Consider the following 25,426-nt stretch of genomic DNA (forward strand, 5'->3'; position numbering starts at 1 on the left):
GTTGTGGCAAGGGGAAGATTGCAGCAGTTACAGCATCACTCTTGCTCAGTGCAGTTGCCTGTGCATCCTTTGGGCATAACAGACTGGTGATGTACTGAAAATACACACTGTCTGAACCTCTCTTGCCTCTTTTCTTAGATAATGTGAGACTTATTTTTTACAAAGAAATGTATTTTTCCACTTCTGAGAGCCTTTAATTTACTGGAGTAAATTGGCTCTGGTGGAAGGAGATTCTCTTTATTTGCTCCTTTCTCCTGTGCCATCTCTCCTCAGTTCTTTGACTTTTCCATCCTTCCATCTATCAGTGTATATTTTGTGCAGTATTGTGGGTAGGACTACCATGGTACCAGCACAGTGCCGTTCATGTTTCATGTTTTAGAAACATTATGTATATTCAATGATATGTCTAAAATCCTAAAAAAATGTTTTGGGGTGCGTGGTCTGAACTTCCATTGCTGTTGCTGTAGGAATCCAGTTTATGGGGTGGCTGCATGAGGCATTTGTTGCAATATGCAGCTGCCTGTAAACATGCCTAGTTAGAATCTTTTATCCCTATTTTAAGTGTAAGTTCTGTATAATGATATCATTCTGTAAAGTGTTCTGTGACTGACATATGTGTGCATAAACTTGCAGATTTCTCCTTTAAAAGGGATGTGCACAGATAGATCCTATCAGGTGCACAAATGCCCATAGCAAACAGTTCCCTTTTGGTGCAATTCCAGATCCTTGCTGTCTGCATGAGAGCTACATGTTTTTCTGGAAATCTTCATTTAATATTATAAAAGTTATTGCTTAATATGGTGGTAACTAGTTCATCTTGGATAGAATCACTGAATGATTTGGCTTGGAAAGGATCTTTAATAGTCATCGATTCCAGTCCCTCTGCCATGGCCAGGGACATCTTCAGCTGGATCACTTGGCTTTACTTTAAGTTTGCTGTAACAAATGTGCTGCCATGTTTGAATGTCAGAGAAAACCCAAATTATTTCTGACAGTGTACACTTGATAAGTTTTGTAAGCATCTCAATCTTGATTTGGTGTTGATACAGTTTTTTCTTTTTCTCCTGTCTGCAGCTGTTGGGTTTTACTGTAAGTATCCTCATGTAAAGCATCCTGTAGACCTTAATATTGCATGGCTTGCCTGTAAATTTAACACTATCAGACATTGCACTGACATAGTTATTACTGAAGGGCACTGGATAGTCCTGTCCTCTGTAATTTTCCTTAAAACAAATTCATAAGTTCCTATACAGGCACAGTGCTGTGCTGAGGCTGAGACCTGCATTTTATTCCCATTTCTGCTCCCATCACACTGAATGACCTTTGGCAGGTTCCTCTGCTTCTCTGTGGCTTTGCTTTGAAGGGATGAAGTTGCTTGTATCTTTCATAGAAGTGAAGTTTCAGAGGATTATAGTTTGAGATTTAATTTGTTCTTCTGTTGTACTTTCTAACTAAAATTATGTGCATGCCAGCTTGATAGGTGCTTTGTATTGTCAAAATGAGCTGAATAATGCATTAAAATTTTTTAATTTAATAATTTAAGTTTGCCCACTTAAAAGTGAAGACCATAAAGATAGAAATGTGCCTGTAATTCATGTTTCCCTTATCTGTTACAAGTTACATTGTTTTGGTTGCATGGTTCTTTTTCTTATTTACTTTTTTCTCCCCAATTAAATTTCAGTTTTCAGTTTTCCACCTTGAGTGTGCTCTGGTTTTTAGGTATATTGATACCAAAATATAGATGTTTCTCTCTTCTGTGTCTTTATTATAATTTTTATGAGTGTAGGCACTTCTCTAATTATTCAATGTCATTTTCACCACTTTCACTCTGAAATAAAGTACAAAATACTTACTTCTCCCTTATATTGCCCCTATTCACATATATACTGAACTTCTCATATTCAGCTAGAACCCAGCTTCTGATGAGAATGTTCTGATAATGTGTTAATCATAATCATGACACTGCTAGAGGAATTAGCTTTCAATCAGAATTTTTTAACCCATGTTTTCTTCCATCTTAAAATTTATTTATGACTGATGTTGAGCCTTTCTTTTTTCCAATGGATGGGACCTTTGGTGCTGGATCATAGATTACCTGCTTACTTTTCACCTTGAAATTCCTTCTACTTGTGCCCATAACACCTTGAAGTCCTGATGCAAGAAAAAGTAACCCCAAGCTCACTGCCCCCAAAGATCTTTGTTGCCTCCTTAAGCAGTGGATTTTGATGGAGGAAAATCAGTGTATAGGCAGTGGTGTGAGCAGCATCTAAAACTGTGCTCAGAGAGCTGCTGCTGGGTGCCCTGCCCAGCAGGATGATTCACTGGGACTGTTCCCCTTGGGCACAGGGACATCTCATCATCACTGGTGCTCCAGGACAGGTCACACTCTCAATCCACTGATTTGGCACTGGCATTTTTAAGGGCTGGACAAATAGCAGTGAGAGAAGGGAAGGGCTGTTTGGGAGGCTGTTGCTTTAATGACAGCTTCCCTCACCAGGGATCAGGAGTTACACACATCTGCCTCTGGTTTTGGAGAACTTCATGCTCTGAAGCCTTGGCTGAAGGCTCAGCAACAGCCCCCAACCTTCTCAGGGCTGCAGAAAAGTTGTGAAGTTTTAGTCTTCAGACTTCAGGGAAGGATAAAACTGGGCTTCCCTGTGCTTGAAATTACTGTGCATTTTGACTCTTGATATTTTTTAAGTAAGTTTGATTTTGAAAATCAAACTTTCTGTAATAGCTAATAGAGCAAATTATTTGCAGTCACCAAGCTGTGAATTAAAAACGTTTCTGTAGATATTTATTACCTGCTTTAGGTTGCCTCAGATAAAGCTGTTGTCTAATGCATTTATAATACATAAAATGTGCTATAAATAAGTACATCAGCCAACTGCTGGCAGCAGCTTAATTCCTGCAGGGGAGAGAGTGAGCATAAAAAGCTCACGGCTAGCTCTGGGAGCAGCCAAATCTCCTTTCCTCTTCATACCCTCCCACCCCAAGCCCATCCATCTGTACTTGGTGGCTCCCATCCCTGGGAAGCTTGCCCTGGCATGGGTGTGGATCTGGCTTTCACAGACACAGGAGAGCCAAAGAAGGAGTAATGCTGCCAAGGTTTTTAAGACACACTGTGAAGGAACAGTGCACAGCCTAGTTGCATACCTGGAGGTCTTATATTTTGATTGTGGTCATGGGATGGTAGAATAATTGAGTTGTAGAAGAGCAGAGAGGAAAACTGTCTTTTTTCCCTTACAAAGATGAAGAAAACATCAGAGTATTTTAAATATTTTTCAAGTCGAGTTTTTTTTTCCCAGAAGCTGGTTGTTTTTGTTTCCTGATGATCAAATAGGGCAGTAAATCATAGAATTACAGAATAGTTTGGGTTGCAATGGACCTTAAAGATCATCTAGTTCCAGCCCCTGCCTTCCACTAGACCAGGTGTTCCATGCCCAGTCCAACCTGGTGTTGGACACCTCCAGGGATGGAGAGTCCACAACCTCTCCAGGCAACCTGTGCCAGGGTCTCATCCTGCTCACAGGGAAGAATTGGTCCCTAATACCCAATTAAACCTGCCCTCCTTCAGCTTAAGCCAATTCCCCTTGTTCTATCACATGCCCTTGTGAAGCATCTATGAGTGACCTTGTGTCTTTTCAAGGGAAAAGTAACCTCACACATTAAAAGCATTTTGCTCTTTTTTTAGACATTCCAGATCAAGTGATCCGAGTTTTCAAAGCGGATCAGCAGAGCTGTTACATCATCATCAGCAAAGACACTACAGCAAAGGAGGTGGTGAGCCATGCTGTGCATGAGTTCAACCTGACAGGAGCCCCAGAGACCTATTCCCTGTGTGAGGTGTCCGTCAGCCCCGAGGGGGTCATCAAGCAGCGCAGGCTCCCGGATCAGTTCTCCAAGCTGGCTGACAGGATTCAGCTCAATGGACGGTAAACACACCCTGCTTTGTCTGGTTTTATTTGGCTGTGAAACATTGTACCTTGGAAAAGACCCCCAGCAATAGGGTGGTTTAATTAAAAGAGAGAGGTATCTGTTGGAAGCACAAGCAAGTAAATGCCACTTCTCTCTCTTCTTTGGGTCGCCTTCCTCTTCTGCGCCCAAAAATCCCTCCCTAAATCTAGAGCAAGCTTGCTTGATGACAGCTAAATTTAGCAGATCAGGGTAATGTATATAGTGGTTTACTCTTAAAGGTTGTATTTGTTTTGACACTTCCCACATGTACTTGAGGATTAAAGTATACAATTAATTTCTTTCTCAGTGTCATGCTGCAATGAACTGATACTAACCTGAGATAAATTCTTCCCTTTTTAAGTAAACTGTTCTGAATGTTTCTGAAGTGTTAAGTGCTTTGGTTTTATCTGATGACCTGATTCATACCAGAAGAAAGTTTATTAAAGTAAAATTTCTGTAGTTGTCTTTGCTAGGCAACAGAGGGAATTTGTGAGTAATAAACTTTTGTGTATCTGAAACTGATTTACCTGGGACCATGGAATGAATTTTCCAGATTTATTTTAATTTCCTGAATACCGTGTGCCTAATGCAAATATTAGTATGCCACACTAAGTTTAGGGGAAAAAACACACTAAATCTGTGTAAGAAATGTAGAAATACTTTCACAGGAGATTTCTCAGGACTAGTGTTTTTTGAAAAGCTATTTTCACTGCTGAATTTAGACATGGAAAAGTAACAGACCTTTTTCTGAAGGTGAGCACAACAGCATATTACAGAGTCAGTGTAAAAATATTAACAAAGAGCCTTTGAAATGTTTGTTTACTTAAGCAATGGTGCTATTTTACATTAAGTGAAGTACAAGGTTATGTTGTCCCTTCTTGTCTCAGTAATGCTCACAGTGATTGGTATAGTTCAATGTCTTTGTATTCACAGAACCTCTGAAGAGCATCTCTAATATGTTGCTGTTACTCAATTATTCTTCAGGTATTATCTGAAAAACAATATGGAAACGGAGACCTTATGCTCAGATGAGGATGCTCAAGAGCTACTCCGAGAGAGCCAAATTTCCCTCCTGCAGCTGAGCACCATTGAGGTGGCCACTCAGCTTTCCATGAGGGACTTTGAATTATTCCGCAACATTGAGCCAACAGAGTACATCGATGACCTTTACAAGCTGGACTCCAAAACAGGGAACGCTCACCTGAAACAGTTTGAGGATGTCATAAATCAAGAGACCTTCTGGGTTGCCATGGAAATTTTAGCAGAACCCAACCAGCTCAAAAGAATGAAGATTATTAAGCATTTCATTAAAATTGCTCTCCACTGTCGAGAATGCAAGAACTTCAATTCCATGTTTGCAGTGATAAGGTAAAATACTTCCCATTTCTTAGATTGGTGCTGCCACAGGCAATTCAGCTAATCCAAATGGGAAGGAAAGAAATGGGAATATTCTGAGCAGACTGTGGTTGGGGCTGGGTGGTTTTCCAAAGCCAGGGTGGTCAGAAGTGGATTGTCACCGCAGCCTCTGCACTGTCTAGGTGTGACAGGGTTTTTCAGTGGTACCTCGCAGGAACAGAGAAGATGGGTACAGAGCACTGTTTGATTGATGAACTGCAGAAACCTGCTGGAGCATTGTGTGGTATTCTGTGACTTGGGCACCCAATTTCCTTTCTTTTTGTCAGTCATTGTTACTTTTCCAGGATGCAGCGAGTCATATATGTGGTGATGAGATTACTTTATTTCTTCCTTCCATTGTAAGGACTTCCTCAAATCAGTCTTGTTTTGGCTTCATTTTCCTTCTCATTCTTTCCTGCTCTCATTCTTTCATCTGCTTGCTCCTCTGTTTTATTTTTTCCCTCTCCAGTTGCACAATTAAGCTTTCTCTTCTGATTTATTCTGCACGCTGCTGCTTTAACAGCATGAGTTCAGCATTTCCTGTATTTGCAATTATTTTACACTCAGCCTTTACTGTAGGAAAAAAAAGGCACTGTGATTCATCAGACAAAGATCTGGATTTTGCTCTATCCTAGCAGCATTGTTGGAAACATGATTTTAAAATATTTTCTCCCATGTCTAACCAGTTCATCAAGTGTATTGGCTTGTGGTTAGTGATTAAAGAATTCATGAATTTCTGTGAAGGGTATTGGACAGTCCTTGAGTCTGTGGCTGCTTATTATGTGGGAATACACACATGGATACTGATTTATTTATTTGTTTTTTATATTCTGCTCCCTAATTTTTCATGGTTTATTGTAGGTAAGGAAATTACACCTTCTGCTTCTCAGTTAAGTCCAATCAAGCCATGACTAAAGTGGTCTTTAGTCCAAAAAAAAAAAAAAAAAAGTCAAATAATTTAGTTTTTGTTTTACTCTTATTTCCAGAGGAATATGTTTTTGTTAGTGTATGGCACAGGGGTTCTCTTTTTTTCGTTGTCCTGCACAGCAGTTTGGTGCTAAATGTCTCATGAAATAGGAAGATAGCCATCCTGATGTAGCAGGGAAAAGAGGAGCTATGGGCTGGTATATGTCTGATTTTTTTCATGTCAGAGAAGGCTTTGTTTGGCATAGCAAGGAGAGAAATTTGTCTAAAAAATAAAACAAATGCAAAATAAGTTTTTGATAAAAAACCCCTGAGAATAGCAAATTCAGTGATAATGTGGCTCTGGATTTGCTAAGCAATGCTGGAGCAGATCCCTTTCCAGTTCTGTAAAGATGAGGACTTTGCAATTATTGCAGAATTTCTTGACCATAAGTGGTGACAAATTATGATTGGGAGGATGGATTTAATTTATTTAATGTTCCTATTTAGTGGGGGTTTTCTGCATCAGAATAATTCTGGATATATTTTTACTTAGTGGAAATGAGGGCACAGTTACAAGTTTTAGCATATCTGCTGCTTCCAGTTGTCAGTCTGTGCTCGTTTACAAATGCTGTTGTCTGAAGCTCTGAAGTCAGAGCATCACAGAATGATTTGAGTTGAAAAGTACCTTAAAGATAATCTCATTCCACCCCCCTGCTGTGGGCTGGGACACCTTCCATTACACCAGGTATCTCCAAGCCCCATCCAGCCTGTCTTGTAAACTTTAGGGATGGAGCATTGTCAGCCTCTCTGGGCAGCCTGTGCTGGGACCTCACCACCCTCACAAGGAACAGTTTCCTTCTAAAGTCTTGCCACTTCTGCTTGGGATGAGCTCTGTACTGTTCTCACTTTTTGTGCAATCATTGGTTCACCTCATGCATTTTTTTACTGTTTTTGTTCTTGCCATAGCATACATTTTTACAGGACAGAAGTGGTTTTTAAACAGATGTCAGTCCTGTGTTACAGAGATATTATTTTGGCAGTAATTTGAAATTTTTACCTTGAGCAGTGATGGTTTTTACAGTCCTGTTTAAACATCAGAGGGTTATTGTGGTGAACTTGTAGCCTGCTATTTACCCAACTTCACAGTTAACCTTGGAAAAGGTATTTTTAATCCTTAAAACAACCCCCAGCCCTTCACTTCCTTCTGAAAGGTAACAATTCTGCTCACAGCTAATAATGAAACATTTCTGCCTTGCAGTGGGTTAAATCTTGCCCCAGTAGCTCGTCTCAGAGGCACTTGGGAGAAGTTACCCAGCAAGTATGAAAAGCACCTCAGAGACCTTCAAGATCTTTTTGATCCATCTCGAAACATGGCAAAGTACCGCAACATCCTCAGCAGCCAGAGCATGCAGCCTCCAATTATCCCACTTTTCCCTGTTGTCAAGAAAGATATCACATTTCTGCATGAAGGTAATGTCAAACAGAGAGAATAGAAATGAAGCACTGAATGTACTTCAGCCCTTTCTTCAGTGCTCAGTGTGTCAATATGTGTCTAACAAAGCTGCCACCAGTAGGATGCTTTTGAGGGATCCTTTGTAGGTGTAAAATAAAATAGAACTGGGAATGCCTAATGGAAGAGACTGGTCCTAGACAAAAATTAAAATAGAGCACATATTTTTAATATTTTGAAAGCAATGCTGTAATCCTCCTCAGCTGTCCTAAGGTTTAGGGTGGAAACATAGGTTAGTGTGCTGTCTGGTAGTTATGCTGCTTCAAATATATTCTCTTATAAAAAGCTTGTTGCTGTAATGTTTACAGGTTTTCATTCCATGTTATGACATGCACACAGCTCCAGTGATAGACCTCCTACTCTTCCTTTCAACATTTTCAAGGGATTTTGTTTAACTGCTTCCATTCTGTTCCCTTTATACAAAGTCCTGTTCAGGAGTGGCTGAGGTGAATTTCCAAATACCCTTAATTCTTGGTTGTGATGGTTCAGAACTGTTTGAACTTCTTTCCTAATGTGAATGTTGTTAATGTCAATTCTATATTTATATTAACATTATAGAAGTGGATTTAGGCATAGTTCACATTCCTTTTTCCTCCTACTAACACTGGTTACTTTAAAAATAGATAAAAAAAAATAGGGTAGTCCAAGTGGGTTTGATTCCATTAGTGTTTTGTGAGATCATCGTGTTTTCTTGCTACTTTGATTAAAAATTGTGTTGATTAGGGGATAGGGAGGGGAGAAGGGTAAAGGGGGAAGAACTAGAAGCACAGTGGCTGTTCAGAAACATTTATTACTTTTTTTTTTCCTTTATGTGTGTGTTTCAATCATGTAGGCAATGATTCTAAAGTGGATGGCCTGGTAAACTTTGAGAAACTCCGGATGATTGCCAAAGAAATTCGGCAAGTTGTCCGCATGACCTCGGCAAACATGGATCCAGCTGTGATGTTCAGACAAAGGTGTGCAAGGGGAGGGGCAGTAGCACTGGAGGGCTCTCAGTGTGGGGTGATCTGGGTCTCTGTGTGCATCAGCACGTTGGTATTTCATTGTGTGCCTCATCACTGACACCTGCCATCAAACCACAGCCTTTGTCAAATTATGGCAAAACAGTTGATGCTTCCCAGACCTGTTTTGAATGACTAATAAAGCAGTTTATTGGCTTTGAAAAACACAGAACAATAGGTCATAATTTTAATTATACATACTCTGCCAAATAAAATGTTAGTGTCAGTAGAGTTTTGAGAGAGGTATGATATTACAGGGTGCTATATTTATATATGAGAGAGATAAAAAGCATCTAAATCACTGATGTGTAGATCTGAAATGTTGTTTCAAAACAAAACCCCACTGATAACATACTAAATTCAAATGAAATGTTTTTTATTTGTTCTAAGCACAGCTTGTTCCACTTACATAATGTTTGATATGTTCAGGCTTCGGCAGGTGGAGGGTGTTTTCTTGGCTTATTTTTCTTACTTTTTTTTTTTTTTCATCTTGATGCTCAATATCACCAGTCTTGGTGTTAACAAAGCACAGAATAAAAGCAACGTTACTTCTAATCTGGTACTGATTAGCTCCAGATTTTATTTAGTGGAAATGAATTATTTCCTGCATCTGTTTTCTTCCCACTGGCTGAGCTAAAAGCATCAGTGGCTCTGTTGTGTCCGTGCAGGGTCCTGATCCTGTGTGTGTCCATGGGTGGGGGTGGCCTTGCTCCTTGCACTGTCTGCCTCAGACTGATGGGCCAGGCAAGAGCCCTCAGGGTGCAGTTGGGGTGGGAGCTGGGTCATGTCTGGTGCTGAATAGCCACATGGCTCTGATTCAGAAAAGGACAAAATACTCTCTTGAGCTTCCCACACCTGTGTGCACCCCAGCAGAGGAGAGCTCTCTGAACACCCTGGAGGGAGTAGTGCAAGTAGGAGACACAGGGGACAGTTTTTGGGTGAAGTGTGCTTCATCCACCTGGAATTCCAGTCACCTGTGCAGCTCTCATCAGTGATTCTCTCTGATGTGTGACATCCATGCAGTAGAAGGAAATAGGATAGGGATCATTTATAAGAGCATAGATATTTGCCCTGTGGTATTCCAGTGGTCAGGATTCCTAGAGGATCATCAATTCTGCCTGGCTTTTGTTTGCAAGGCTGGCTATCAGGAAATATTTTTTTATTTTAAGTACAGGCATTTAAAGCCAGCCTGGACTGGGCTCTGAGCAGCCTGGTCTAATGGAGAGTGCCCCTGCCAAGGGATAAACTTTAAGATCCCTCCCAACACAAACTGTTCTGTGATTCTGTAACTCTAAAAATGGCCCAGTCTGAGCCAAAAATAACAGATCCTGTTAATGTTATTTAAAGATGGATTTGTTTCATAGTGGAGATTCACCTTTATACAGTTGGATTGGAATTAGCAAGATTTCATTTTTAGTATAAAACTATAAAGTCAGTTACTGAGAAGTTGTGATTGCTTTTGAGAAATTTTAGCGTTCACAGCTGAAATTAGTTTATAAATAAATTTCCCTCATAATCCATGCACTTCGTAAGACCTCATGAAGTGTAATCATTAAATAAATGTAATAGTGAATAGTTAACCTTGAGTGTGTTTTTCAGAATTACAGAACACATTTGAATGACTTTAATTTAAATTATGCACACTGCCATAAACTACTTAGGCATCTAATATTAGAGATAGAGCCAAACATGAAAAGAAAATAATTCCATGTTTTCATGTCATTTATATTAATTTTCATTGCCTCTTGTGTTTGATCTATCAGTTTCTGTTACGAAGCACCAAATAAATGCTTTTGAAGATGAAAAGTCAACAAGAAAAGATGTGTATTAGTGGCAACATGAGACTTGCTCATAAGTTCATTACCAATTATAGAGAGCATCTAGGCTTTCAAGAATTATTTGACAACTGACTTGTTTTCCAGCCAACAATCAAGAGAAAACAATATTGATAGCAATGATTTCTCATACACTTTCAACAGGCCTAATGCAAATAATAAATTGATTTAATCCCATTTTCTGCAATAGGAATGAGTTGCACTCCATCAAATTTGAATTCGACTTACAGAAAATAAAAGAAATTAATGCAAGTTCAATTTTTTCAATTCATAGGTTAAACAAAATCTGATAGATACTAAAGTATTTGTCAAGTCTTGCCCTTGCATTTCATGAAAACATTGTGTTATTGTTTGAGAAGAATTTGGCTGTGTAGAAATTTTTCTTTTCTGTTCTTTCCTGTCTACATCTTTCTTCCTGACTCTCAACTGTTTTATTTTTCCTGTGCTTTTCTGTTCAAATACATGCTTCAATGTATATGGCTCTTGCTTACAGGAAGAAGAGGTGGAGAAGTTTGGGGTAAGTGTAGAGCTGAATGCAACTAAGATAAATAAAGATTATGCAATTCTTAACATACTGCATCTTCCTTGTTAGTGCATGCATCTGAAATACAGCATGCATTTTATTAACCCTACAATATGTGTTTTTTTGAAAACAGAAGTAAGGGGTTACAGCCAATGTTTTACTGCTGCTATAAGAATTCTGAGTTGCTTTTGTGTAGTAGATAAGTTGTTTGAGTTTTGGCTTTGTGCATTGAAAAAAACCCTGCTGTGCAGTTATATTGGAAGGCAAACTATTTTGGGAAGTAAATGAAATAAGTAACTTGCCTCTTAACATGTTGCAGAGAAGTTGAAGCTATTCTGCATTTTCAGCTATAAGGACACTGAATTGTGGTAATGATGTAGTAATTTCCTCCCTGAGGTTTGTGTTGAGGCCACCTTCAAAGTATTTATTTTTAGTATATGTTTAAAATGTATCTCACATTTCCTGCACCAAAATCCTCATTGATACCTCTGGGTGTGTTGGTTGTGTGAGGTCTGGATCATGGAATGACTAAAGATGAGAGTTCTGATGTTGCCCAGGGAAATTCCTGCCTGGTCCAGGGCAGTGATTTTAAGGCTGCCATTGCAGCCATATTTTGTGTGTTATGTGTATTTTTGCCCATAAAGTGTTACCTGTGTGCATTTACATGTCCCAGACTGGGACAGGGCCAGGATTTGGGCAGGTCATACTGGGGTTGGCAGGTTTGGGTACTGGTCCCTGATACTGGTGTGGATGCCCTTGGCTGGCAGCATTTGGTGCTCAGTAATCCACAGCTCACAAAGCAGCTCATGGGGAGAAATAGTCAGGACCCATGGAGCCACTGTAATTTCTAACCCTTAGAATTACTGTGAACAGAAGGGAATAAGGAAAAATAACTGTTAAAGGGAATAAAATTAAATTACCTTAAAAATTTAGATCTAGACTTGAAAGGAAAAAAAAACAACCCAGTGTGTACATAAAAAATAGAATATTTCTATCATTAAAAATAAGCATAATTTCCTGATGGTTGTAGAATAGCTTTGTCCTTATCCATCAAGAGACAGGAGTGTCCCCTTAGTTTGAATAGCTGTGAGCACTTAATCATGCCTTTTGCTGCTCCTTATCTCCAATAATTCTACCTTTTTATTTAATTAAGCTATAAATTGCTGACAGTTTTTAAGCTTGTATTTTCTGCTGGAATGATTTATTTAACATATTTGAAAATATTGCAGTCAGCTGTTTTCCAGCATTTATTTTCTAAGCTCAGTGTACTTGATTCTTTGGATTTTCTCTAACAACATGTTTCATTCTGACTCCTTTGGCTGTTGTGGCTCTTCTGTGCCTGATGTTGTGTATTCTGCCACTTGTGATTCTGTAAACACACAAGATCTTGATAAATTTCTTCATGTAGCTTTAAAAATATTCATCTGAATATTTAAAAATCTGCAGAAAAACCCAGTTTTGCCGTTGACATTTGACTTTGACATTTTCCATTAGAATTTACATGTGACTTGTGCTGTGATCTCCATTTATTTAAAAATACATTAGACTGGTGTGGCTGTAGGACTTCTGGCAGTTGAAACAGAGGTGACTGTTTAAACTATACCCAGATCAGTTTGGTCACTCTTTCAGAGTGAATAGGAGTGACTGTCAGGGAGAGTAACATTCGTTAACAATTACAGTATTATTTATTTTTGCTTACTGATGGATTTGAGATCTCAAAATCAGGAGTATTGGAGAGCATCCTCTTTCATAGATGCAATTCTGCACAAACCTATATGTATATCATCACTGCCTTCCTCACCTTTTTCTTGATATGTTTTTTTAATGAGCTGCTCTTCTGTGAATGTTTTTAGTTGACTGAAGAAAGAAGTTAAGTGTGTAATCAAATGCACTTTGTACATTTAACATAATTTACCCCGTTTTTAACCATTGTTGAATCAGTTTTCTAAGAAGATTGCAGTGGTCACTCATTTCTGTGCTCAGCTAAGAGCAAGAAGTTTCTGTGTAAGCACACAGTGTGTACCCAGTTCCTTAAACCAACAAAGTTACCAAGTTTGTCTAGTTTTAGGATCTACAGGTGAATTAATAGAGCTGTTAAGGTTGGAAAAGACCTCAGATCATAAAATCCAACCATCAACCCAACACCTCCACTATGCTGACCACAAACCATGTCCTCAAGTGCTTTAAGTGTGTTTTTTGAACACTTCCAGGGATGCTGGAACACTTTTGTTTTTGAACACTTCCAGGGACCCCACCATTTCTCCGGGTTGGCTGTTCCAGATCCTGACAACCCTTTCCATGAAGAAGTTTTTTCTAATGTCCAGTTTAGACATCTCTTGGCACAGCTTGAGGCTGTTTCTTCTCATTAGCTGCAGATCCTGCAGCACAAGCCTGCGGTTCATTAGCTGAGCTAAATTGAGTTCCACACTCAGCACTACCCCTTGTTCTTCCCAGCTCCACATTTCCATGTGCAGTCCTGTTCTAGACTCAAATTGCTGCTCTCAATTTACCCAGATATGTTAAGACAAGTATTGTTTTAATGCTGTTCATCTTTTTTAACTCATTTGCATCAGCATGCCCTAGCCCTAACTGGAGATTATTGGTATTAATCCGCTTTGGCCTGTGCTACTGTAGCTCTTTGTTGCTGTTGAGAACTGAACCTTTACTGCTTGGATCTTTTCTCTTGTAGGTCCCTGAGCCAGGGCAGCATGAACTCCAACATGCTGGATGTGCAGGGAGGGGCTCACAAGAAGCGTGCCCGCCGCAGCTCCCTGCTGAACGCCAAGAAACTCTACGAGGATGCGCAGATGGCCAGGAAGGTGAAGCAGTACCTGTCCAACCTCACTGTAGAGACAGACGAGGAAAAGATCCAAATATTGTCACTTCAGTGTGAGCCTGCATACAGCACTTGTAAGTACAGTGAGCTACAACAGCAACTTGGTCTATGGAATTTATAAAAATTGTTGTTCCTTCTCTAGAAATACCCTTTCCTCCAAGGAGACAATACTGTAGCAAGTGTTGTTTTGTCAGTTTGTGTACTGAGAGCTTCAGCAAGACAGCACGAGTGTTCATGCTTTTGTTGAGCTCAAAAAACATCTCTGATGTTTTTTATTTTGACCTTTAGTTCCTTAAAGCTGTGTGTCTTTCCATCAGTCTGGCAGGAAATTCAATAGCACATCAGCTCTGTTGGTGCTCTGCTGTCCTTGTGCAGAATTAGGAAGGATAAAAGTAGTGTTTACCACATGAACAGCAAGAAATAAAAAGAGATAAAATCAATATAGAAACTGCAATGGATTGCACTGTAGAATAAATGAAGATTGTTGAGAAGTTGGGTCAATATTGACTGATGAGTTTGACATGCCTTGACAGTCACAAATTGCAGACTACAGCAGGACAGCACTCATAATTTGAGCTCTTGTCAAACAAACTGTTGTCTGACCTGCTGTCTTACATGGTTCAGTAAATTCTTATTTAGAAATGAGAAATTATAATTGTGTTTTATTTAGATACTCTAGCAGTTTTCACTTTCTTGAAAGGCAGATTTATTTCAAAATGGATGAATAACAACTATGCTAAACAAAATAATGTTTCCTGCTTTTTTTATCCAAATACAGCATTTTAAGGCTTTTTTTGTCTTCAAATACTGTTTTGTCTCTGATTAAGTAAGTTCAAAGGATGACTAGGAGATGGTATCTCGAAGATAAAATTTTAAGTCCTTGCTGTTAGCCAGTATTAAGAATGCAAATCCCTTTTATTCCCTAAGATCCTATCTTATGCAAATTTTATTTTAGCATTTACTTTTAAACAGCACTGAAGCAGGAAACATGGAAGTGGCCATATTAAACTCCCTTTTAAAAAATATTAAATCCTTCATGTTGGAACTCTTGATAGATAATTTATGTGCAATCATGACAGGTACAAGGCCCAAGAGAAAAACATAAATGTTATCTGATTGGTTTTTCTTTGTTTTAAAAAAATCAATTAAAATCTTACTTGCACAGTGCTAGCCATAGATATTCGGAAGTAAAAATAGGAATATATACTAACTGTTCTACTTCATATAGTTATGCAAATCAAGTCCATATTTCTCTTAAACATCAAAAAAAGAAAATGAAATTTAATTGGATATACAGATAACTATAAAATAGATTGGCATATTATTAAAAGTAGCATTTTTAAAAACTATGGAAGAAGCCCTAAACCCCAAAACCCACAGATAGTAGATCCAGTTGAGATTACACTTGTTACAGATCTGGGAGGAAGATTTGAGGAGTGATGTGCAGCATGAGGGGGCTGCCAGCCCCTCGTGGTTTTAAATCTGGTGGAGTGAGAGCTCTGACCTGTCCCAGGGATGTCTCTTTGCACTTGGTTGGATTATCCACATTCAGGGTTCAGCTCCCCCATTTCTTACCTCAGCAGTCATCTCTGGCTTTGCCTGTGGTAGGAATGAGCAGTAGTGGCACTGCAATCCAGAGTTTTCCAACAGAATATAATGAGAAATTGGATGTCCTTAACTTCAGCCTGAGAATTGCTGGGTGACTAAAGCAGGAGCTGAAGCATTGTCCTGTGCTGTAAATCACTTGTGCCACCTAGTGAAACATTTACTGCCAGTTGCAAAACCACCCGATTTTGAAGGAGGTGCTGTTATGCAATTGCACTTTGCATGCAAACATTTAAAATGCAGGCTTTTGGTAGAAATAAACAAATTTTTTTTAATCTTTTGATTAAGTACTTCTATGGCATTTTAAATAATTTAGGGCTTTTCTTTAAAGTTCTTTCACTTACCATCTTCAGTGTGATGAGATTTGTAGTATTTGGACTAGAAATGGTTTAAAATCCAATTTGTCTTCTTTATACAGTGGTTCCTTTGTCTGGATGGTTATACTGCAATAATCCTGCAACTGAAAGTGCTAGATTTTTATATGCAGCTTTTCCTTAACAGTGACAAAGAATTTAGGTGAGAGAAGAGGAGGGAAATCCTCTGAAATGTCTCCAGTGCCCATGAGATCAATTGGCCAAACCACAAAAGCCCATCAGCATCAACAAAACCGAATGAGTCAAGTTCTTCAGGTCCCAAGTGTGAATTTGTACCCCAGCAGGAAAAAGGGACTGACAAAAGATCATGTCACATTCAGTGAGTATCTTCAGTTCACCTGGGTGGGGAGGTTTAAAGATGTAAGTAAACAGGAGGGAGGAGCTCTTTGTAGCTGGGTGGTGTATGTGAAATACCACTGTGCTTCATGAAATAAATTCATTTTAAAACAGCTGGTGCAAACTGCTAGGGTTTGAGGCAGCATGCTTAGTCATTTGCACAGTCTTTTTTAACTTTCCTTAAAACAGTTAATGGTGAGGTGCTGTCTCCAAATATGCTCTTATTTCAGAACTCTAATATATTTGGGTGAAATCACTGAAACAAATCACAGACATTTAATATTTTAACCTCTGAGACACCATTTTAACAACATTATGGTCAAATGGAGCAAATTATATTATTGGTTGCTCCTAGTGAACATAATTTTTTTGTCTCTTAACTTTCCTAATTGTAAAGCTGTATATTCTTTATTAAAAAGCTTTTGTTAAATTTACGTCATGGTTGTATCATTTGAAAGCTGCAATTGTGGATTATTAAATGAAGTTAGCTGCAGTCAGTAAGTGTTATGAAATTATTTTAAAGTATATTTGGCATCAACATCATTTAAAATATCTTCAGAAAACAGTATATTACAGCATATAAAATACTGGTTCCATTTAGTATTCATTTCAGTTCTCCTCTGAAAAGCCTGTGCAGTTTGACAAGTTCCAGAAAGTTTTCTCAGAGGTATTTATTCATTTGTGTGTGGTGGTCCTCTGCAGGATGTCAAATAGTGAGTGAGGAACACCAAACCATGTATGGGACACTGGTTTTGCTGAACTGGCCAAGCTGTGCACAGTGCCCATGAGTGCTGGTTTGAGAACACCTGCTTGTGAAGATCTTGAACTGACCTGGTGGCTGGGACACACATGGTTTTTAACACAGTCCCAACAATGCTATGGGCAAGGATTTCTGCCAAGATTTATACTGCACACTTTTTTTTTTTAATTTTTTTTTTTTTTTACATAGTCCTTTGGCAACAAAGGATACAACAAATGTATCCATGGCAGTGGTTCCTGTTGGAATATGTGTGTTTCAACACAGTGCAGAGGAGTAGCCAACAGTAGCAGTGGCCACAGCTGATCTAAATTTAAGTGGAGACTGCCTCCACATGCAGAATTCTCTGAACATCTGCTCCTCTTTTTACTGAATATTCTGATTGTTCAACATGGTGCTTATTTGTTGTTTAAACAGAAATGAGTAATTCAAAAGAAGAATAATGTGCAGTAACTGATCCCATTGTTTTCATAGGTACAGGCTCTCCACAGAAGTCACTAAGCTTGTCTGAGGAAGTAAGTAGTAAGAAGCAAACAGATGACACTATGTCCATGGCATCTTCTCTACACTCCAGCCCACCTGCTTCTCCTCAGGGCTCCCCACGCAAAGGTACGTGTGGGGCAGCATCATCCCAGGAACTGCAGCCTAAACCAGCGTGGGTGGTTTGGTGGTTTGTCTTTCTGTGAAAAGACATGATTTTCCAATGTATTTGTATATTTCAGACCTTTAAGTCGCTTAGTATTTAAAAAAGGGAACAGTGTTTTCTTAAAATACTGCCTAAGTGCTTTTGGCAGGATTCCCAATAGATGTGAAGTGCTCACACCTGGCATCATGCTAGTTCAGATTTAGGTGGCCACTTAAATAAATGGGATTCACAAACCTGGGGATTTCCTGAAGACTGCAGTGTTGGACAGAAACTGCAGCTTTTGAGACAACTTTTGGTCTTGCCCAAGGTAGCTGGAATGCCAGGTGATTAGGTAGAGCTGGAGATGGAATGGTGTCATAGTTTTCCAGGGCAGGTGGTTTAGGTTGCTGCAGGAGTGGTGGATCCATCTAAGTCCTCAAGTTGCTGTTCATAATTTTTGTTCTTGTGCACAGGGCTTTGTATACATCCCTGTCTCTCATGATTCCATGAGATTCCCTTTATTTTTGATGTCTTCATCTTAAAAGGCGTGCATCACTTCATCATTAGTCAACCTGGGATGGAAATTGATTTGAATCTCTTAACACCACTCAGGATGGTGTAAGGCCTCTCTCCTCCCTTCTGTGCTGCTTCCACTCACTGACAGCCCAAAGCCACTGCATTGGCATGGCATGGCATGGTGACCTGCTGCATCTTCTCACCCTTCTCAGTGGGAGATCAGGCTGGTCCATCCACTTCTGCCTTCACAAGATCCTATTTCCTTTAGGAGAATGCCACTTACTTTACTTAAACACAGCTTAAATATTTGGGTTGCCAAATCTTGCTCCACTGAGCATAGCTCTTATAAATACGTTATTTTTGTTAACTTTTACCTGGTTCTTTGGAAATAATGTATTGTTTTTTGGGAATTATTTCATCAATTCAACTTGCTTTCAGCACTGATCTCATTTGATTGAGGTGATCTGTTCTTTGTTGTATGTGTTATGCTAACAGCTCATTGATCTATATATGCTTACAGACAGCTGAAAGACATAATTTTAGGCATGAACACATTCCACTTAATCTTAGATTTCATTTTCTTTTGAGCTGTGCCCAAGTGATACACAAATAGGATTGAAGAAAAAGAATTTTCAATTTGGATGTTATTTTTGTTGTTATTTATCTCATCATCTCTCAACATCTGTCTGTGTCTACTTCATTGTAGTTGGCAACATCCAAAGGTCGGATAACTGCAGTCAGATGAATCTCTCTGGCTCTTCCTCATCACTGGCCAGTGAAACCAGCAACAAGAACAGTGGACAGCGCAGCTATGGAATAGGTGGGGCTTATTTACAAAAGCAAATTCGGATGATTTGCCAGGCTGGAGAGAATCCGGAGAAAAGGGCAAAGGTGGACAGAGAGAAAGAGAGTAGAAAGGCAGAAGCTGAGCATGAACCTACAAAAATAAAGGGATTCCGGTTTAGAAGACTTAGGGAAAGAAGCTTCTCCAGGGAAAGAACACCTTTTACTGCCAAAAGGGAGCCAGAGCCCACTGAAGCCTTAGAAAGCAGTGGAAACCAAAAGGACAAGGACGTTGACAGTCTGAGTACAGCAAGTATCTGTAGCAACAGCAGTGTATACACATCCTACTGCCTATGCACGAGGCTTAGAAGAAGAAGGAAGACTATATAATATATTTTTAGAAGGAAGACTGATGTCCATGTTGTGTCTGATATCCTGAGTTCATCTAAGTTATTTCAGCATTATCCATTTACATGTTTAAGATGTTCAATGTGCTTCCCTTCCAGATGTTTGTGTCAGTTCTTTATAGCTAATCACCCTTACAGTGCAGTGAAGAAAATAATGTGAAGTTTAGAAAATCAAGGAACAGGTACAGTGTCAGTTCAGTTATTATCTAGTATGTCACAAATACCAGTGAAACAGTAAGTTCTGCAACATCTGTTAATTAAACACTCCCTGATATGGGGGTCACTGGAATTCTCACTTCCAGCATTAGTGTGTATTCCATTGGTCACATCTTCTGCTGTACTTTTCAGCCCAGCAAATGAGTATATTTAGTCTGTTCATACACATGTGCTGGTTTTTTATGGCTCAAGATAGTGTTAGTTCAGATAGTGTTAATTTCTTTAATGAAGAGGAGCCCCATCATCCTCCAGGTAGTTGGAACACTGTGAGGATGTTTCTTACTGCAGTATAGTTGTGTCAATTTAAAGAGTCCCTTAAAAATGTAAAGAATTAAAATATTAGTTATTGTCAAATGAAAGGAAACTGAAATTTAATCTTAAAAAGGCTGCTCTTAAGTACATTATAAGATTCAGTCTGCTAATATTGATATTTACTGCTCATATTTGCTCTTAAAATCTTACAGCAACAATCACTGTTAAGCTTTGAAATCTCAAATGATGAGCTCTATCCTCAGTGGCTGTATGCCAGTGTCTCCATATGCCATACTGTATCATCTGTGTTGTTTATGCTCTTAAGGGCATTGGTCTTCTGTATGAGTTGTGTGTATCACTGGCTTTTACACTGCCTTCATTTCACTTCTTCACCTAATCAATGTAAATATGTGGCAGTCTCACTGAAAGGCACATGTGCAGAAATTTAGGAAAAAAAAACTTGGTTGAGGTGTTATATAGGGGTGTATCCTTATTTGTGTCTGAAAGAAGTTATTTGAGGGTAAGCCAAGCAGAAAAAAACCCAAAACATTATACATTCTACTGTGTGTCTGGTGGGGTCTTTAGCTGTTCCCATTCCATGGGAATAGCCCTGGAGTCTGGTCCAGCTCCTGCCAAGGTTGTACTTCCTGCCTTTGCTTCCTTCTCTGTTAGTTTTGGAGCAGATAATAAAACTGAAATGGACCATATGGCTAATCCCTGAGTGCTAATAGCTGTCTTTTACCCTAGTTAGTATCTCCTCCTCCACTGCCAGAATCTTTTTTTGAGTCTTGCATGGCAATATGGCAGAGAGATAGTGGGAAGTGTGCTGTGTTTATACTGAAGGAGTCAGCACTTGCAGAATTGGAAAGAGCTGATCTGCCTGCCCAGTACTGCTGCAGTAGGCTGCTGGTTCTGGTTGTATAGGTTAAAACTGCTCTGGAGAGTAGTGGAGTTGCAGTTGGGTTATTGGTGTCCCTGGACTTGCATTAGTAAGATAGATGCTGATAGATGCTGAAAGCTTCAGTACCTTAAAACCCTCAGTGGACTGATTGTATGCAAACAGAGTTTGGTTGTTTTTTTTCTAAATACCCTCACTGTGTGTGTCAGTACTTCATTGCCATGTGTTGATGAAGACATTCTCCTCTCATCTCTCCTGTACTTAGGCTATGCCCTAATTCCTTCCACCAAATCCGACAACTTCTCGGACTCCAGTCACAGCGAGATTTCATCGCGCTCCAGCATCGTGAGCAACTGCTCTGTGGACTCCATGTCAGCAGCTCTGCAGGATGAGAGGAGCCTGTCCCAATCCCTCATTGCAGTGGATGCAGGTGGGGCAGACAGAAAAGAGCATCCTCAGGCACTGACAGATTACGGCCAGCCCTGCCCAGGGTAAGTGCAGCTGGTTCTGCTGGGGCTTGGTGCTTGCTCTCAGAAGGGGTAAGGAAGGACACAGCTGTGCACCCCACTCTGGTTATGAAGTTTTTGCTGGAAGATGGAGCACTGGCTGCTGTGTGTGAGCCTGTTTCCATAAGAAGCTTACAGTGTTACTTGGGGAGATAACAGCTTGTTCCCATTGGTGGGGTTTAGCTGGATATTTCTTGCAGGAGACTGGGAGCTTGTTAAAAGCCAGGATGATGCTTAGCAAATTAGTGCCACAGTGAGAGACATCAAAAGAACAACAAGATATGATCAATTCTCTCTGAGTCAGCAGTGCCAGTCACTTAACATGCTCTAATGTGATTTGTAAGGATTTTTCTAATTATCATTTGTTGCTTAGGCAGACTAGCAGTTTTCTGCCACTGTCTTTCTGACTGTTTCCACGTAAGAGGTCTAGGTCTTGTTACTTCAGTGCAGTGAGAATTTGTGCTGAAATAATGCTTCAGACTGGAAGTTTTGGGATTTTTCCTGCTAGATATAGCACCTTGATCCATAGGATGTAATATCTCCTAGTATATCATGGGATAGCATTGTCTGTCCTCAGTTGTCATGGGTTCAGCTAAATGAGAAATGCTCCTTATATTTCTGACTTTTCCAGCACATGGAATCATAGAGTGCTTTAGGTTGCAGTGGACCTTAAAGATCATCTTGATCCACCCCACTTCTCTGAGCAGGGATCAGGGTGCTTACAACCCCATCCAACCTGGCCTTGAATACTTCCAGAGATGGAAGGAAAAGAGTAATTCAGTTTATTTCATAGGATTAAAATGAAAATTTAAAGATGTGCTTCATCAAAGAAATTAATTCTCTTTCTAGAAGGCATAATACACACTGAGTTCAGGTTTTGTGGTTGTTCTTTTATTCCTTAGTTTCAGTGGGTTGTGAGGGAAGAAAGTGGATTTTATCGTAGGACTTACAAAATAGAAAAGGAAGGAAATAAAACCCCTTGCTTGCACATACCTAAGAAACATTCCCTGATTTCACAACTTGTCAGTAAACTGCTGAGGGAGGGTGTTGAATTTTAATGTTGTGCTGCATTTATTAACACACCCAGAAATAGTTGGGAGACTTGAGTTATGTCTAGCAATCCTATGTATTCTACATTCATACAAACCTGAATTTATTTTTCCCCCTTTAATTATGCAATTAGAACTTTGAGCAGACATTTCTTTAAAAAGAAATGTTGGATTTTACTTTTCAGAATCCATCCCTCCATATTGTTCCCACAAATGTTACTTATGCCCAATAGTTCTTAATGTTCTTGAAATTCAGCTGTTTCCACTCTGTCTAAACAACTATGTTGCTGCCAGTGAAGGGGCTGGATTTTAGTTGAAATATTTATTTTTGTTTTAGTTTATAAACGTAAAGAAAAAGGTGTTAGCAGACTAAATGTAAGAGTTAATTTACTCCTCTGCTTTCTGTCAGGCACTGTTGCTGTGACTGGTAGAAAAGAACTTCTGTGGGCCAGACTTAGGGATCTGGGGTGCAGCCTGGAAATGCATATTGCAAACTTGTTATTCCCTTGGGAATAACTTCCTTGCTGCTGTAATGATTTGGGAGTAATATTGTCACTTGTCAGTGTTCCCTCTTCCTTGAGCTTGCTGCTCACCTGACACAAACCCAGAGTTGGCTCTGAGTATGTTTTCTTACTGTAAAATATTACAAATGTTTTTTTCCCAATTTCTGTTGTTTTCCCGTGTAGCTGGTCCATCACTAGGCCTGCTCTGATAAGAGGGATGGCATTCACATCTTCCATGAGCAGCGAGGAGATCTGCCATGAGCACATCACAGTGGAGGCAGCAGACAGCGGCCGGGGAAGCTGGACTTCATGCTCGAGTAGTTCTCATGACAATTTCCAGAACATCCCAAACCAGAAGAGCTGGGATCTGCTCAGTTCTTACCGTCACACCCAGCTAGATGGACCCATAGCTGAAGTGGATCCCACAAACTGTTACTCTGAGGAGGGTTATTTGTACTCTGAAGCCTTTTCCAAGGGCAGCCGGCAGTCGAAGGGCAGCGTGGAGCTCGATCAGTCTCGGCAGAGCTGGGCATCCTCCAGCTCCCTGTCAGACACCTACGAGACAAACTATGGGACAATTAAGCGGCGGGGGCTGGAGAACTCCACGGGGGAGCAGATGGAGGGTTTGGACTCTAAACCAGGCGCTGATACAACTTACAAAACTGTTACTTCGAGTACAGAAAAAGGCCTGATAGGTAAGACAAGCCAACAGCTCATGGAAGCTGCTATGTCTGTTTCTCATTTTGATACTAAGTTGTTAAGAAATGACATCAACGGGTCTGGGGCTGCCTGGCATGTTGAATTCAGCTTAACACGTGGTTGTAATCAGAGCATTACAAAGTGTGTTTTCAAGCCACCTTCTTTTGCATCAGGAATCTCAAGATAACAAGTGCACTTCCCCATCACTTCATGGGTCTGCAGGAAAACTCTCTTCAGGAAAATGCCAATTATTTTCTGTAGTAAGCTATTTCACTTTTTTGAATGATTTTTGGAGATGTACTCATCATTGTAGATGTTCTTCTGACATGGTCAGTGATCCCATACTCCTTATAATACAGACTTCCCAAGAACCCAGAGGGAAGAGCACGACTGCAGAGTGGTATGGAGCTCACCTGCAGCTTTGGAGCTGAGGCACCTTTCATCCACAGGGCTTTGGGCTCTGAAAGCTCAAGGGCAAAGCAGATTCCTTTCCTGCCTTTGCTATTTTAAGATGCCATTTATTTGATTATACAGCTGCAGTTTGGCTGCTTATGAAAGGAGAAAAAACGAAAAATGTTCTCTGAAATATGCATAGTTCTATCAAGCAATATGTTCTTCCCCATCCTACTGAGTTCAGTAGCCAAAATTAAAGGAACTGGGTTAGTAGCAAGATAAAACATGGAATGCAAAGCTTTCTAAGACTGAGGCAAAGGTGCAGCTGAAATGCAATTTAATTACTAATTGGATTGCTGGAGGGGTTGGTTATCAAAGGTAATTGCCTGAATAAACATTGCATATAGGGTGGAGGTCTTGGATTCTGTTCCTCCTTCTTGGCTTTGGAAAAGAAATCCTGGTAGAGCCTTACAGAAAATTTGCTCCCAGGACATTGTTGAGCCTGTGCTCTGCCCTTGCAGCCTTTCAGAGCTTTTCCTGAGTGCCTGAGCTGTATTAGGAGATGGCAGATTCACTGTTCAGTACATGCTGTCTTTGCTGACAGCACTTGACCTTCCTTTTAATTTTTTTTCCATTCTGCACCATGTTGCTGTGAGGAACACACAGTGCTGGAGTAGGGCATGAGTATATATCAGGGAAGATCTGATACAGGTGGATATAGTTAGTTATATGTTTGCAAATGCAGATCCATTAGCTGTTCACCATCACACAGTATGCCAAAGATATCTTCACTTTATTTCACTGTTTGTAAAATACTATTAATTGGAACTTGACAAAGGCACATATTGTTCTTAGTAGAATAAAGGTTAGCTCTAGGGAGCTTGAATCTTTCTCCTTTGAAGGAGAACATGCCCACCCTCATCATTCCTCCTGAAAATCCAGCCAAGAATGAAGGTGAGATGAGGACTCAGCCCTTCCCCATCCTTCCAGGGAAGAGCAGATCCTCTTCACTTCCCTGGTTTTTCAGAGACCTCATTCAGTGCTAGTTAAATGAAAATAAATCCTGTAATTCAGTAGTATAATTCTCTGCCTGTACCCATGTGTATCTGCTAAACCCCTGACTGAATTTGATTTTAGTTGTTTTACTGTCAGCCCAGGTATGAGCTGAGGCCATCAAGTATGAATTAATTTGTGTTCCTGATACCAAAACCTGGAATCTCACAAGTCTACAGCACAATAAGAAATACTCCATTTTTTTTTCATCCCTGTTTAAAATGGATTCACAGGAAGAATGCAAATTCACTTAACTAAGAGATTTTAAAAATTACCCTGGTTTTGAAACTCTCCTGTTGCAACTCGTCCATGGAAAAAAAAGCCCAATTTAACATGCACATAAGCCCCAGACCTGGGGTGGGAGGAGGGGAAGGCAACCTAAGAAGAGTTAAATTTTGGGTTGAGAGCCTCTGTGACTTGAACTACTGCTGAACAGGACAGAAAGGAAGAAGATGAATTATGAGGTGTGGACATGGCATATAAATAATATT

At 39.8% G+C, this 25,426-nt stretch overlaps 2 protein-coding genes across 5 annotated transcripts in view; both read left to right on the forward strand.

Moving 5' to 3' along the window:
* Window positions 1-25,426, forward strand: part of FNIP1 (folliculin interacting protein 1) — a 419,816-nt gene that overhangs the window by 161,825 nt on the left and 232,565 nt on the right. The window lies entirely within an intron of this gene.
* RAPGEF6 (Rap guanine nucleotide exchange factor 6) overlaps window positions 1-25,426 on the forward strand; it is a gene marked incomplete at its 3' end in the record, with an annotated part of 117,353 nt that overhangs the window by 84,526 nt on the left and 7,401 nt on the right. For 2 of the 3 annotated variants that reach the window (XM_079320080.1, XM_079320081.1), the window contains exons 18-29: window positions 1,075-1,089; window positions 3,695-3,935; window positions 4,942-5,325; window positions 7,517-7,728; window positions 8,601-8,724; window positions 11,098-11,121; window positions 13,817-14,037; window positions 16,070-16,261; window positions 17,510-17,644; window positions 18,883-18,996; window positions 20,998-21,223; window positions 22,974-23,485. In XM_079320080.1, the coding sequence (XP_079176206.1) occupies window positions 1,075-1,089; window positions 3,695-3,935; window positions 4,942-5,325; window positions 7,517-7,728; window positions 8,601-8,724; window positions 11,098-11,121; window positions 13,817-14,037; window positions 16,070-16,261; window positions 17,510-17,644; window positions 18,883-18,996; window positions 20,998-21,223; window positions 22,974-23,485 (2,400 nt within the window). Of the gene's footprint in view, window positions 1-1,074; window positions 1,090-3,694; window positions 3,940-4,941; window positions 5,326-7,516; window positions 7,729-8,600; window positions 8,725-11,097; window positions 11,122-13,816; window positions 14,038-16,069; window positions 16,262-17,509; window positions 17,645-18,882; window positions 18,997-20,997; window positions 21,224-22,973; window positions 23,486-25,426 lie in introns of those variants that run through there. The other variant, XM_079320082.1, reaches the window with a different exon arrangement.

Source organism: Erithacus rubecula (genome assembly GCF_903797595.1).
Source record: "Erithacus rubecula genome assembly, chromosome: 16".
NCBI classification, from domain to species: Eukaryota; Metazoa; Chordata; class Aves; order Passeriformes; family Muscicapidae; genus Erithacus; species Erithacus rubecula.